General features: G+C 36.7%; 1 protein-coding gene across 3 annotated transcripts in view; it reads right to left on the bottom strand.

Moving 5' to 3' along the window:
* The window catches only part of mindy2 (MINDY lysine 48 deubiquitinase 2), a 32,318-nt gene extending 22,789 nt beyond the window's left edge, over positions 1-9,529 (bottom strand). For all 3 annotated transcript variants that reach the window (XM_048184323.1, XM_048184325.1, XM_048184324.1), the window contains exons 1-3: positions 8,612-9,529; positions 6,371-6,428; positions 967-1,031 (exon numbers count right to left, since the gene is read on the bottom strand). In XM_048184323.1, the coding sequence (XP_048040280.1) occupies positions 967-1,031; positions 6,371-6,428; positions 8,612-9,436 (948 nt within the window). In that variant the 5' untranslated portion in view covers positions 9,437-9,529. The remainder of the gene's footprint in view (positions 1-966; positions 1,032-6,370; positions 6,429-8,611) is intronic.
* Positions 9,530-12,017: the final 2,488 nt, after the last annotated feature.

Below are 12,017 nucleotides of genomic sequence, written 5' to 3'. Positions count from 1 at the left end.
CCATCCGGCCGATACCCGATCCAGCAAAAATGGCAGTATTGGAGCCGATACCCGATCTGAGTATCGGATCGGTGCATCCCTAGTTACAAACTGCCTTAACTGGCAATCTTACCACAACTGACCTGAATAGATTCTAAAATCTAGACAAATTCTACAATAGATTCTCATTATTGTAGCACTGTAAAGAAAACCATATTCTATACAATAGTTTTTTTCTTCAGTGTTTCTTTAATGCATTACGGTAATTAGAATGGAGACTCACATTTGTCATTGTCAATGCACAAATGTTTATTTGCAAAATATAATTGATCTTTTCCCCCTTTTGATTTGGGGGTAAAATATGACTTGCTCGTTTTTGATAGGCTTTGTGGTATAATAAATATTATAGGCTACACAATCTAATAAGGAGAAAGCCTAGAACATGCATCCCATACCAAACACGTGCGAAAAGAACTGAGCCATCTCTCTTGACCCGATCTCTCTGTAGAGTATGGCATGTAAGGATGCAACACAATGATGATATTCACTGCTGCCATTATATAAACAGTTGGATCCACACTGGAATGGACCAGTTCTCACAATTCCTTTAATTCAATGGCGATTCCATGCATATTTCCTGCTGGGATAGATGGGTGCTGATCTAGATGACTACCACAGCTTGTTTCCTGAAAGCACTGTAATCCCACAGAGAATAACTGGCTGTTTAATGACAGAGAACCAAGCCATGCTCTCTACAAGAACAAAAAGATGTTTTGAGAAGAGATGTAAGAAAAGTCTGCCTAAGTGTCTACATGTGTCTTAGCTAATGTTTTCTCCTCTGTCAGAGCCTTAGGCCTCACCTTTCACTCCTCGTTCTGAGTGTTAGCACTGCACCATCACACAAACACACTATATAAGCTATGGAAACAGACTGGCTATCTTCAACAGATTTCTGTGAGTCATGAACAAAACCGCTGTTTCTTTTACCTGTTCGTAGTTCAACCGCTGAGCCTCAGAGATCTCTTTTGGCTTGGCTTCAAGGATATAGTCTCCTGTTGTGAAGGAGTGAAAGCAAGAAAGAAAAAGAAAGGGAGGGTTAGTGAAAAAACATTTGAGAGACAGCGCACTTATGGAAAACACATGCTCACAGGAGACATCACTCTCCTCTTCACCCTGTTGCAATTAACAAACTGTCTACATATGCCAATAAACCAAAAGCAGTAGATATTTACAACCCCGGCTTTAGTGTGAATGTCTGCCAATACTGTGGCAAGACAGTGATTAGAGTCTACCTTTAGTGGATGGACCTACAAGATCGAACTAGCCTGTCATACAGTTTGTTTACATGTGCATTTGAATATATATTATATAAATAAATAAATAATATATATATATTATTAATATATATATATTTTTTTTAATTGTGTAGCCCCCCCAAAGAACAGACCTAAAAACAAGTTTCAGAATTCAATTTAACATTTAGTTTGACCTCTATGCATTTATTATTGGGTCTTGGTTTTTGCTCTAATACCAGAGCACCTGTCATCCGTCTCATTAAAATTCTGAACACGCATGCAGCTCTAGGTAAAGGAGCACCGATCGGCTGTTCTGACCATTAAATCAAGCCAAATCACTGTAAATAATCTCATATACTTGTCACCTTTCAAAGCTTTCCAGTGTCTTGTCATAATTCAGCAACAGTGAATTATATGTTGTACCTGCCATAGTTCAAAACAAACAAGTTCAAAATGCCAGAATAAGCCTAGCTGTTTCTGTTCTGACAAAGCACAAACGTGTGAGAGAGAATCGTGAAGCTCGGCTGTTTTATTTTCGGCCCACTCCCTCAGACTCCCGCTTCCTCTGATCGGTGCCAAGAATGTGGCCCAGCACAGGCAGGTTCATTTGGGCTACTTTCGCTTATTTCTGCTCAGCAAAACACTCCCGCCTCTTCATTTCTCTTTCAGTTCCTCACCAGCTGATCTCTTCCTCAGTCAATCTCTGTCTCTCCCATACTGGGCCTCTCCTCTTCTAATCAGAACCCATTAAAAAGCTTCTGCTGTTGCTTTACACACTTCTTTACTGCTCTCATTCACTTTATTACATCAAGCTGTAAATGGATAGTGTTGTTGTCGTCTCATATGGCTCTAAACCCGCATGACTTTATTTCTTCTGTGGAACACAAAAAAGAGAATTGCAATTGCATTGCAAATAGCCGGAGATGAGACTTTTTAACATGAAAAAGTACCATAACTCATAACAGTGGTCCATAAGATGGTGTGCGGCAAATTGTAAGTCTTCTGAAGAATGTGTGAGTATCAGATTGATATTTAAGTCTTTATACATAGCCAGTTTTTGACTAATAATGACTTCTCTGGGTCTGACTGTCACACAAATGTATCACCAAAAGACTTGGAAAATAACACACATATTAATATGCCAAATTTTATGATACTTTTATGGTGATTTCGCAATCTTGAAGATGGAAAGCCTCAGCCTCTGTTCACAGTAGTTGCATGGAAAAGAGCGACCATTTGAATTCTTTAAAAATTCTTCTTGTGTGTTCCACAAATAAATAAAGTTTTACAGGTTTGGAATAACACCAGGCAACCAAAAACATTTTGGCCGAATTGTTTTGATGCTAATAAAATGATTTACACTTCTGTATCAATTTAATGCTTTGAACATTGATCAAGCCTTCAGTGTAAAAGAACTTCCTGGGTTACTTGGGAAACATACTATAGTAGTTGCACCGAAAATGAACAGTAACTGAAGTGCATGCTTTGATCAAATCGGATGAGACTGCGCAGTTGTCAGGGTTTGTTCATGGGCCACTGACTTTGCCTGGAAATGAAACCCTAACAGTGCTGTAAAGTACAGCAGAGAGGGAGAGTGAGATAGATGCTGTCTAATGGAGTTAAACAGCTTACTGCACCTAGGGAAGAGAAAAGCAATTTACAGATGCCTGTGTAGCTAACCATGGATGTCTCATAAGTGAGTATATGCTTCTGAATAAAGCTATGATGGGAGTACCTCAAAAGAAACAGTCACAAGGACAAACAATCAACAGCAAATGTAAAAAAGTGCCCAGCTGGCACACTATCCATCTGACATGTTTTGTATCTAGGGGATTTCTGTGTCCTATATGTTAGGCATGCTTTAAATCACATGGATGGGTGTCCTTATCAACAGCTCAGCAATATGAGGAACACTTAAGAGTGGTCTCTAGATAGACAGCTGGGAATGGGGTGTGTCAAATGTAGTCAAGTTTTCCAAGCTGCAAAACTGACCTCACAAGCTACAACCTAAAGCTGTTGTACCCTTGTATCTTAAACACATTATGCTCTATCATTTTATTGTAAGTTCAGTCTAGAATGGGGCTGAAATGTAATCATTTTATATCCAGTAAATCCATAGAATAATAAAAAAAATAATAATAAATGGTTATACTTTATTATAGAGATGCAAAGATATATCGACCAATAATCTGTACTGGCTGATAAAAGTGAATTTTCACACTATTGGCTATCGGCCGATAGTTTAAAGGTGCCATCAAATGTTTTTTACAAGATGTAATATAAGTCTAAGGTGTCCCCTGAATGTGTCTGTGAAGTTTCAGCTCAAAATACCCCATAGATTTTTTTTAATTAATTTTTTTTAACTGCCTATTTTGAGGCATAATTAGAAATGCGCCGATTCATGTTGCGGCCCCTTTAAATCGCGTGCTCTCCGCCCCCTCCCGAGCTTGAAGTTGTGTTTATGAATTATACAGACTGCAAGTGTTTAAAAATGAAAATAGCGACGGCTCTCTTGTCTCCGTGAATACAGTAATAACCGATGGTAACTTTAACCACATTTAACAGTACATTAGCAACATGCTAACAAAACATTTAGAAAGACAATTTACAAATATCACTAAAAATATCATGTAATCATGGATCATGTCAGTTATTATCACTCCATCTGCCATTTTTCACTATTGTTCTTGCTTGCTTACCTAGTCTGATGATTCAGCTGTGCACAGATCCAGACGTTAATACTGGCTGCCCTTGTGTAATGCCTCGATCATGGGCTGGCATATTCAAATATTGGGGGCGTACATATTAATGATCCCAACTGCTACGTAACAGTCGGTGTTATGTTGAGATTCACCTGTTCTTCTGAGGTCTTTTAAACAAATGAGATTTATATAAGAAGGAGGAAACAATGGAGTTTGAGACTCACTGTATGTCATTTCCATGTACTGAACTCTTGTTATTTAACTATGCCGAGGTAAATTAAATTTTCAATTCGATGGCACCTTTAAAAACAGCCGATAGTCAGGGCTGATATATCCTGTCAATCAAAAGAGGGCAGAAAAATGCACTGAATTTGGGAAAAATGCTAAGAAAATGCTAAGAAACCAATTTGATGTTCAATATTAATAGTAATTATATGAATAACTAAAATTCAGAAAGTTAAGAAATATTAATTTAATCTTCAGAATTTAGTTAATGTGTGTTAATACTAATTTGAGTAATGTGTTTATAACTGATACCAGATACTCTGAAACAAGTTGATGAAATGGAGAGAATAAAGTTTTTATTTGCATTCAAATATAATAATTAAAAATATAATGATTAATTATTAATTATAATGAAATTATAATTAATTTAAAACAAGGTAAAAAAGGCAGCACCCCCAAACTATCGGTATCGGTATCAGTATCGGCAGGCATCACTCTGAATAATCGGCTGTCGGTATCGGTGGAGAAATTTAGTATCGGTGCATCTCTACTTTATTTTAAGGTGACGTAGTTACATTGTAATTACTCATAAGTACTGAGTAATATTAATTAACTACATGTACTTACTATAGAGTTACACTTAGGGTTAGGGTTTGGTGTAGGGTTATGCATAATTTACTGTTATTACTATTATAGTAAGCACATGTAGTAACGTGCAACTACTACATCACCTTAAAATATTTAAAATTAAATAACATTATTAGGCTTTCTAAACTTAAGTTTAACATTTTGTGTATCTTTCATCCACAGCATCTGCCATACAAACACACATGCTTAATAAATACTCTCATTCTTATTGAATAAATGTCTTGCAAACAAAAATTTGTCAAGTTTTAAAACTGAAAATATACACCGCAGTGACCACACCCATGTAAAGAATGACATTTCGAGACCACATCCTCTGCGGTCACAATCACTGCACTTTATGAGGGTGAGCAAAGCACAAGCTTGCAAAGTTACTTTCCAGAAAGATTCCAAACAAAGCACAATCTGAATCCATGAAGATTCTGCATTTCATAAATCGCTTGTGATGTTATGCTTTGGATAAAAGCATCTGCTAAATGACTAAACGTGTTTGTAAAGGTCTTTAATGAGTGTTAAGAGAAACCACTGCACATACAGCGACCTCTGAACAACACCTCCAGAGCTGATATCTATATTCATCTCATACTTGGCATTTCTGGAGTGTGTGAGGCAAAATAAAACTGCTTAGAGTTAAAACACTCTCCACAAGGTGTCACAACATTCAGATCAAATCAAACACTCCCAGGTCATGACTAATTTTGGATATTATAGAATACAACAGCAGTATACTTTCTTCGTAGCAGCTACCACACTTTTTTTCTTTAACAATCTGCTTGTACATTCCATCAATGATATTTAGGACTAGTAGACTACATGCTTTTAAACTATTAAAACCTTTTTAAACTAACAATAAAAAAAGCTAATGCAATGTGAGAAACTGAGGTCCAGGCAACTGTCACACTGCAGTAATGCAACACTTCTGTGTTCCAGGTCAACATGCCACAGTGGAAATAGGGATCTGCATTCTGTGACGTTACAAGAGGACGAGCCCCTGGGTATTTCCCTGATCTGGTGCTGTCCATCAGCACCTGAAGACATATCACATTTTCAGGTTCTCCGATGTTTATCAGGCTGTTTATCGAATGCACAACAGAGTCTAATTTGATTGACAGACTTCATGAAGCCATAGAAAAGCTCAGATTTTCTTAAAGAGGTACATGCAGAAAATAACCAGAGAGTGTATGTTGAAATTACATTACACAATCCTATAATTAGGATGACATGCCTAGCTTTTGCATGATTCTTACTATAATTTGGTGGTATAATTTGGTGGATAAATTTAAATTTTCTTTTGGGGAACAAACTAGCAATTAGTGACATGAAGCTGCGGACAGAAGTAGACAGAAAGACTCGAGCATAGCTTTCCTATTATAGTGTTGTCAGCAAGCCCGCCATACTTTGCATCTCCATATCTTTTTTTTTATTAGCTCTTCAAACATCTTTCTACTGAACCCTTCACTGGATGGATACTATGTCAACAAGACCACAAAGAGTCCACATTTATAATGCAAATGAAACGCTTACCCAGATATTCCATCAGCTGCTCTGCTGTTATTATCTCCATCATTGGTGGCAGCTTGACCTGTGCAAAAATCAGAGAGAAATCATTTTAAAACCAGTTTAAATGACAAATTGATATGAAAAAATGATGCTATGTAACACACATACATAAGGGTTACTGATGGTGTTGAAATGGACTGCTGTATCAGCATAAATGCATTATGAGAAGAGAAAGGATTTTATCCCCAAAAAAAATCTTAAAAACAGCCTGAATGTGGCTATCATTTTCAGTAGATGCCAGTGGCTTTTAAAGCAGTCACAGCTGAAAAACATAGTGCCTCTTTTTTTTTAAGATGAAAGACTGAGCACTGAAATAGCGCCTCATGTGCCTGCCAACTCACTGTCAAAGCCAATAATTAAATGTCATCTTTATAATGCAAATGAGTCCAGGGCTGAAAGCCAGAAGTTACTGGTGTGTCTGTGAAATGACTGTTTAGGATGAAACCAAGATACTGGTATGTGTCTACAAATACATGTCAAAGGGGATGTTATTTAAAAATCTGGAGATAGAGAGACAAATCTGAATATGAAAACAGAATCCAAACAGAATTTCAAGTCAATCTCAATTAATTTTTTCAAATGCTTTAACAAAACACTGTCAAATGAGAGTAAAAGGATGCATTCCGTTCTTAATCGTATTTTATCTCCACATTTTTACTTTTTTTTTTTTTTTTTTGGTAAAATATGGACCGTAGTTTAATAAGTCACCATATATTAAACAAGTCACATTCACAGAAACAATTAAGGAGATGCAAAAAAAAAAATATATATATATAGTAAAAACAGCTATAAAATGTTCACGTTTAGCTGGCTGCGATTTGTCCCAATGGACCCTTTTCACAGAATATGATGACGCGTTTATAGTTATTATCATAGCAAATGTAGTGAGTGAAGATTTTCCTATTTTTAATTTAACATACATTTATAACGATACACTTTGTGTTATATTACCTTGGCAGTAAATAAAAAAAAAAACATTAATGCTGATGTGAGGGTGTTTAATACAAAGGCTGAGGGACTGACGGCAAAACATTCTCTCTACAGACGTTCCCTTTTTTGGAAAATCGTGGAAACGCTAGATTTGTTTTTTTTTTTTTACTTTTGCTTATTGGAGCAAATGGAAAAAGAAAAATAATATTTGCTGTCGTCTCCCATTCGCCACTATAGAAATTTACCCAACTACGACGACTTCCGCTTCTGAGAACCCTGGAAATGTGAAAAGGGTTCATAGTTCTCATGGTTTTATACAGCCTTTATACTGACATCTAATGGCCTGGATGCATTAAGTTTCTTTAATAACAGCTTGCTGTGCAGGCTGCATTGCAGTTTGTTTCGTCACTCAAGGGCTCCAGACAAAAAAAATCATTAAGAGGGGGAAAAAACAGGCACCAAATAATTTTTTTTAAGAGCCACACAACAATAAACTTAACATTTTAAAATCACTTACTTTTAGTCATCCTGTTGTTTTTATATATGTCCCCTTTACAGTTTCAGCATTTTCATCTTGTGACTTTTCTGGGAAATGAATGTCACTATTTTCACTTAATACTATTATAGTTTTTGTTAATATTTTGAATCCAATTAAATTTTTATATTTTCTGCTTTATTTGTTGTTGTTTTTAAAACATGTCTGTTTAGTTTGTATACATTTTTATTTTAGTATTAACATTTATTTAATATACTTAATATTTTTAGTTGCAAATGCGACCGTTTTAGGCGCAGTCTGGAGCCCTGCCTGTTCAGACATTTTACTTGTACCTATTCTGTTGGACTGTATAAATCACACACATACTGTCCCATACCTTCACTACAAGTATGTATATTATCATTGATAATTGATATTATTATTATTAGTAACTTTGTAAAGGTATTACACAGTGGGCCATCATGAGATGTCAACATGGCAGCTCCCATGAGGGGGCGACCCGCACTGTGCAGAATAAAACACCTTCGTCTAGAAGACAAGAAGAGTGTACTTCATTTTAATAAAAAATATTTTTTTAAAAAGCAAACTACTCATGAATGTGCCTTTCTTTAATACCAGTGACAACTAGTGTATCGAAACCTATGGTGCTTACTAACTAGACAAACACAATCCAATAAAATGTTTTTAAATTAGAACACCGGGCAAAACACAGCAACTGCACATATACAGCTTGGGTGGTACTGTGACCTGTCAACCGAGCAGAATCCCATCTTATTTACCTTCCAAGCCAATAGCAGGACATTCATAATAGCCAGCAGCGGGCACGGCCCGTTCTCATTCTGTGTGATGATAGGCGTGTTCTCCTCCTTCCACTTTATCCACTTGATGTGGTACAAAGACTGACCGGTCACTCTGTCTTTAGGACAGGGGATTTTCGCTCCCTCGGCCCCGTATTCACTCTGAATAGCCAAAGCCAGTCCCTTGTCCTCCAGTCCTTCACTGTTGAGGTCTGAACTCGGGCATGAGTTCAGATTGGAGAAGGACTCTAGTGAATCAAAGCTGCGGGACTCTCCTGCGATGCTGGGCTCGCTCCCACTCGGAGGACCCTCGGAAACGGTGTGATCGTTTGAATTCGAGTTCGCGGATTTTGCTTTGTCTGGACACAAATAAGAAGGCTTGGCCAGCTTCGTCGTTTCTTGCGTCCCTCCATCCAAGACACCGTCCGCTTGCACATTACTGATGTCGGATTGCTCTCCCGTGAGGTTGTTTACTAACTTTGAGGTGCCACCCTCCTTGTTCCCAGCAGCGGTCATCAACGGTTCGTGTCCCATCCCGTTGCTCAGCTGATCCGCTGCATCGGGCGACAGTGTCTCTGCTAAAACGCTCGGTTGTGCGCTCTTGCTTACGGTCCCAGCAGCATCTGATGTCTGTGTGCAGGGTGTAGCATTAGCACCGCTAGCACTTGCACAAGTGCTCAAAGTCTCTCTCTTCTCGCAGACATCTTTCATTCCGCCGACTGTTTTGATATCTGCAGGTTCTGTGGGAATAGCGGTGCACAGGACACTTCCTCCTGCGTCTCGATGAGGGTTTGCATTCTTCTCCATTTCGCTGAACGCATCGACGACAGCCTTTAACTAGATGGCAAGCTCCAGTCTCAGCTCCGACGACGCCATGACATCTCCACCTCTGACGTCATCCCTCCATAGACACTTATTTACACAACCACTGACTGTATGTGTCGTTTTACCAACGACTTAAAGTTATAGTTGACCCAAACATGAGAATTGTGTAATCGTTTACTCACCGTCATGTCAAAGAAGATGTTGTTAGACTGACAGCTTTAGGCAATGAGACGTTTTCATTATGGAGACGTTGTTATTATGCCAAACATCTTCTTTGGTGTTCCACATAAATAATGACATAATGTTTATTTTAACTTTTATTATAATTGTCTTTTATTATAATCTTTTTAACATATACGACTTCTGAATGGACACTAACATTTACCCAATAACAATATGATAAATATTACATTGGTCATAAGTTTATTATTATTATTATTATTTTTTTTTACTTTTTATTTTTTTATTAGGCCTACTGTTGCTTTTATATATGTCCCCTTTACAGTTTCAGCATTTTCATCTTGTGACTTTTCTGGGAAATTAATGTCACTATTTTCACTTAATACTATTATAGTTTTTGAATCAAATTAGATTTTTATATTTTCTGCTTTCATTTTTTAAGTTTTAAGTTTTAATTTTTTTTTTTTAAACATGTCTTGTTTAGTTTGTATATATTTTTATTTTAGTATTAACATTTAATTAATATACTGAAAATTTTTTAGTCGCAAATGCGAACGTTTTAGGTGCAGTCTGGAGCCCTGCAAGCAGACTGTTCAGACATTTTACTTGTACCTATTCTGTTGGACTGTATAAATCACACGCATACTGTCCCATACCTTCACTACAAGTATACTTACTACAAGTATGTATATTATCTGTATGTATCTGTATGTGTCATTTTACTAGCGACTTAAAGTTATAGTTACTATTACTTTTTATTTTTTTATTAGGCCTACTGCAAACTTCAAGGTTTCAAAAGAAAAAAGAATGTGTTTGGAGCCTTTACTTGTAGCATTTACTAACCCTCTGGTTGTTCCAAACCTGTAAAAATTTCTTTGTTCTGTTGAACACAAAGGAATATATTTTGAAGAATGTGGGAAACTGAACAATTCTGGGGCACCATTGACTTCCATAGTATTTTTTTCCCTACTATGTAAGTCAATGGTGCCCCAAAGCAGCCTGGTCACAAACTTCCTTCAAAATATATTTCTTTGTGTACAGCAGAGCAAAGAAATTTATACAGGTTTGGAACAATATGAGGGCGAATGAATGATGGCATAAGTTTCATTTTTGGGTGAACTATCCCTTTAATCTACACGTGATGGTTAAACAAAGTTAATCTACACTGTAATCTTTCGTGGATTTAGAATTTTTCCTCACCACATATATTGTGATCACATGTGAAAGACTGTATGTCTTTCATGGAAATTGATGTGACATCATGCAGTATATTCCACATTTATGATCTCTTTTTTTGAGTGTAATTGCACTTAATTGTTCTGGTGTGATTTTGAGGTCTTTTCTAAGGAGATCTCTGGAGCTGACATTAATCTGAAGGACAAAAATATTTTATTTTTTTAATGATAAGCCTTTAGAAAAGAAAATTTGTTTTGTTCTTAATTTGTTTATTATTTATGGGAAATATCATATTCATAAATGTCGGTGGGCAAAAAATACACCTAGTTTAATACAGTTTAAATTTGAGCTTTGTCATAATTTTAAATCATTGGAGGGTGTAAGGAACACCAAAGCAAAAAAGACTATAGACTGTTGTAAGGCCTTGAAATTCTATCCTTTATAAAAATCTTTGTATTTATTTTGTTATTAGAGATATGCATTTGATTTCAATACCCCTTCTTGCTGCTGTTATTTTTTGTTACTGAATAAAGCATTTGGGGGGAACAAGTAATGGGGGGGGGGGGAAACAAGTAATGTTTCTATCCACCGCACGATGGCAACGTTGACTTAGATATTGTTTCCAAATTCTTCGCAACCTATAATGTGCAAATGAGTTAAATTTGACAGAGACTCGATGTAGGGTTCTGGTTTTTAAAAAAGATGATCTATTTCTATTCTAAAAATGCAAAACAACAACATCAACGAACGATTAAGGTTAGTAATCAGGCCAGTCTAATTATAATTAGCTGTGCATAAATACAGTAGAAGTCTATGGAATGTCTGCATTCAGATTGAGGAGCAAAATGCAAATTGTTTCCTGGTCAGTGCAAAGTAAAGGAAGAAAACTATGACAGAATCCATAGATAAACGAGCATGGCCACTCGTTTTTAATTATTTATTTATTGACATACAAACTACATCAAAATTATACTCACGGTCGGTATAAGTAATTTGCATAAGTGTCGCAAAGAACCACAACTAATGTTAATTAGTTTTAGTTTTAAACAGCTGTCATATTCTTCTCCAATATAATTTATTCCATTAAGTTCTACAGGTGGACACTTTCGTGTCTTTCTAGTGTTTTGGTCCTGTTGTGGTTGTGAGAAGGTGTGGGCGTGGCTTTACGCTCTGCCTGCGCCTGACGTCAGGCCGTTAGAGACAAGCG

This window comes from Megalobrama amblycephala, linkage group LG3 (genome assembly GCF_018812025.1).
Source record: "Megalobrama amblycephala isolate DHTTF-2021 linkage group LG3, ASM1881202v1, whole genome shotgun sequence".
NCBI lineage: Eukaryota > Metazoa > Chordata > Actinopteri > Cypriniformes > Xenocyprididae > Megalobrama > Megalobrama amblycephala.
Note: the sequence above shows the minus strand (reverse complement) of the source record. Positions and strands in the feature narration are given on the sequence as shown.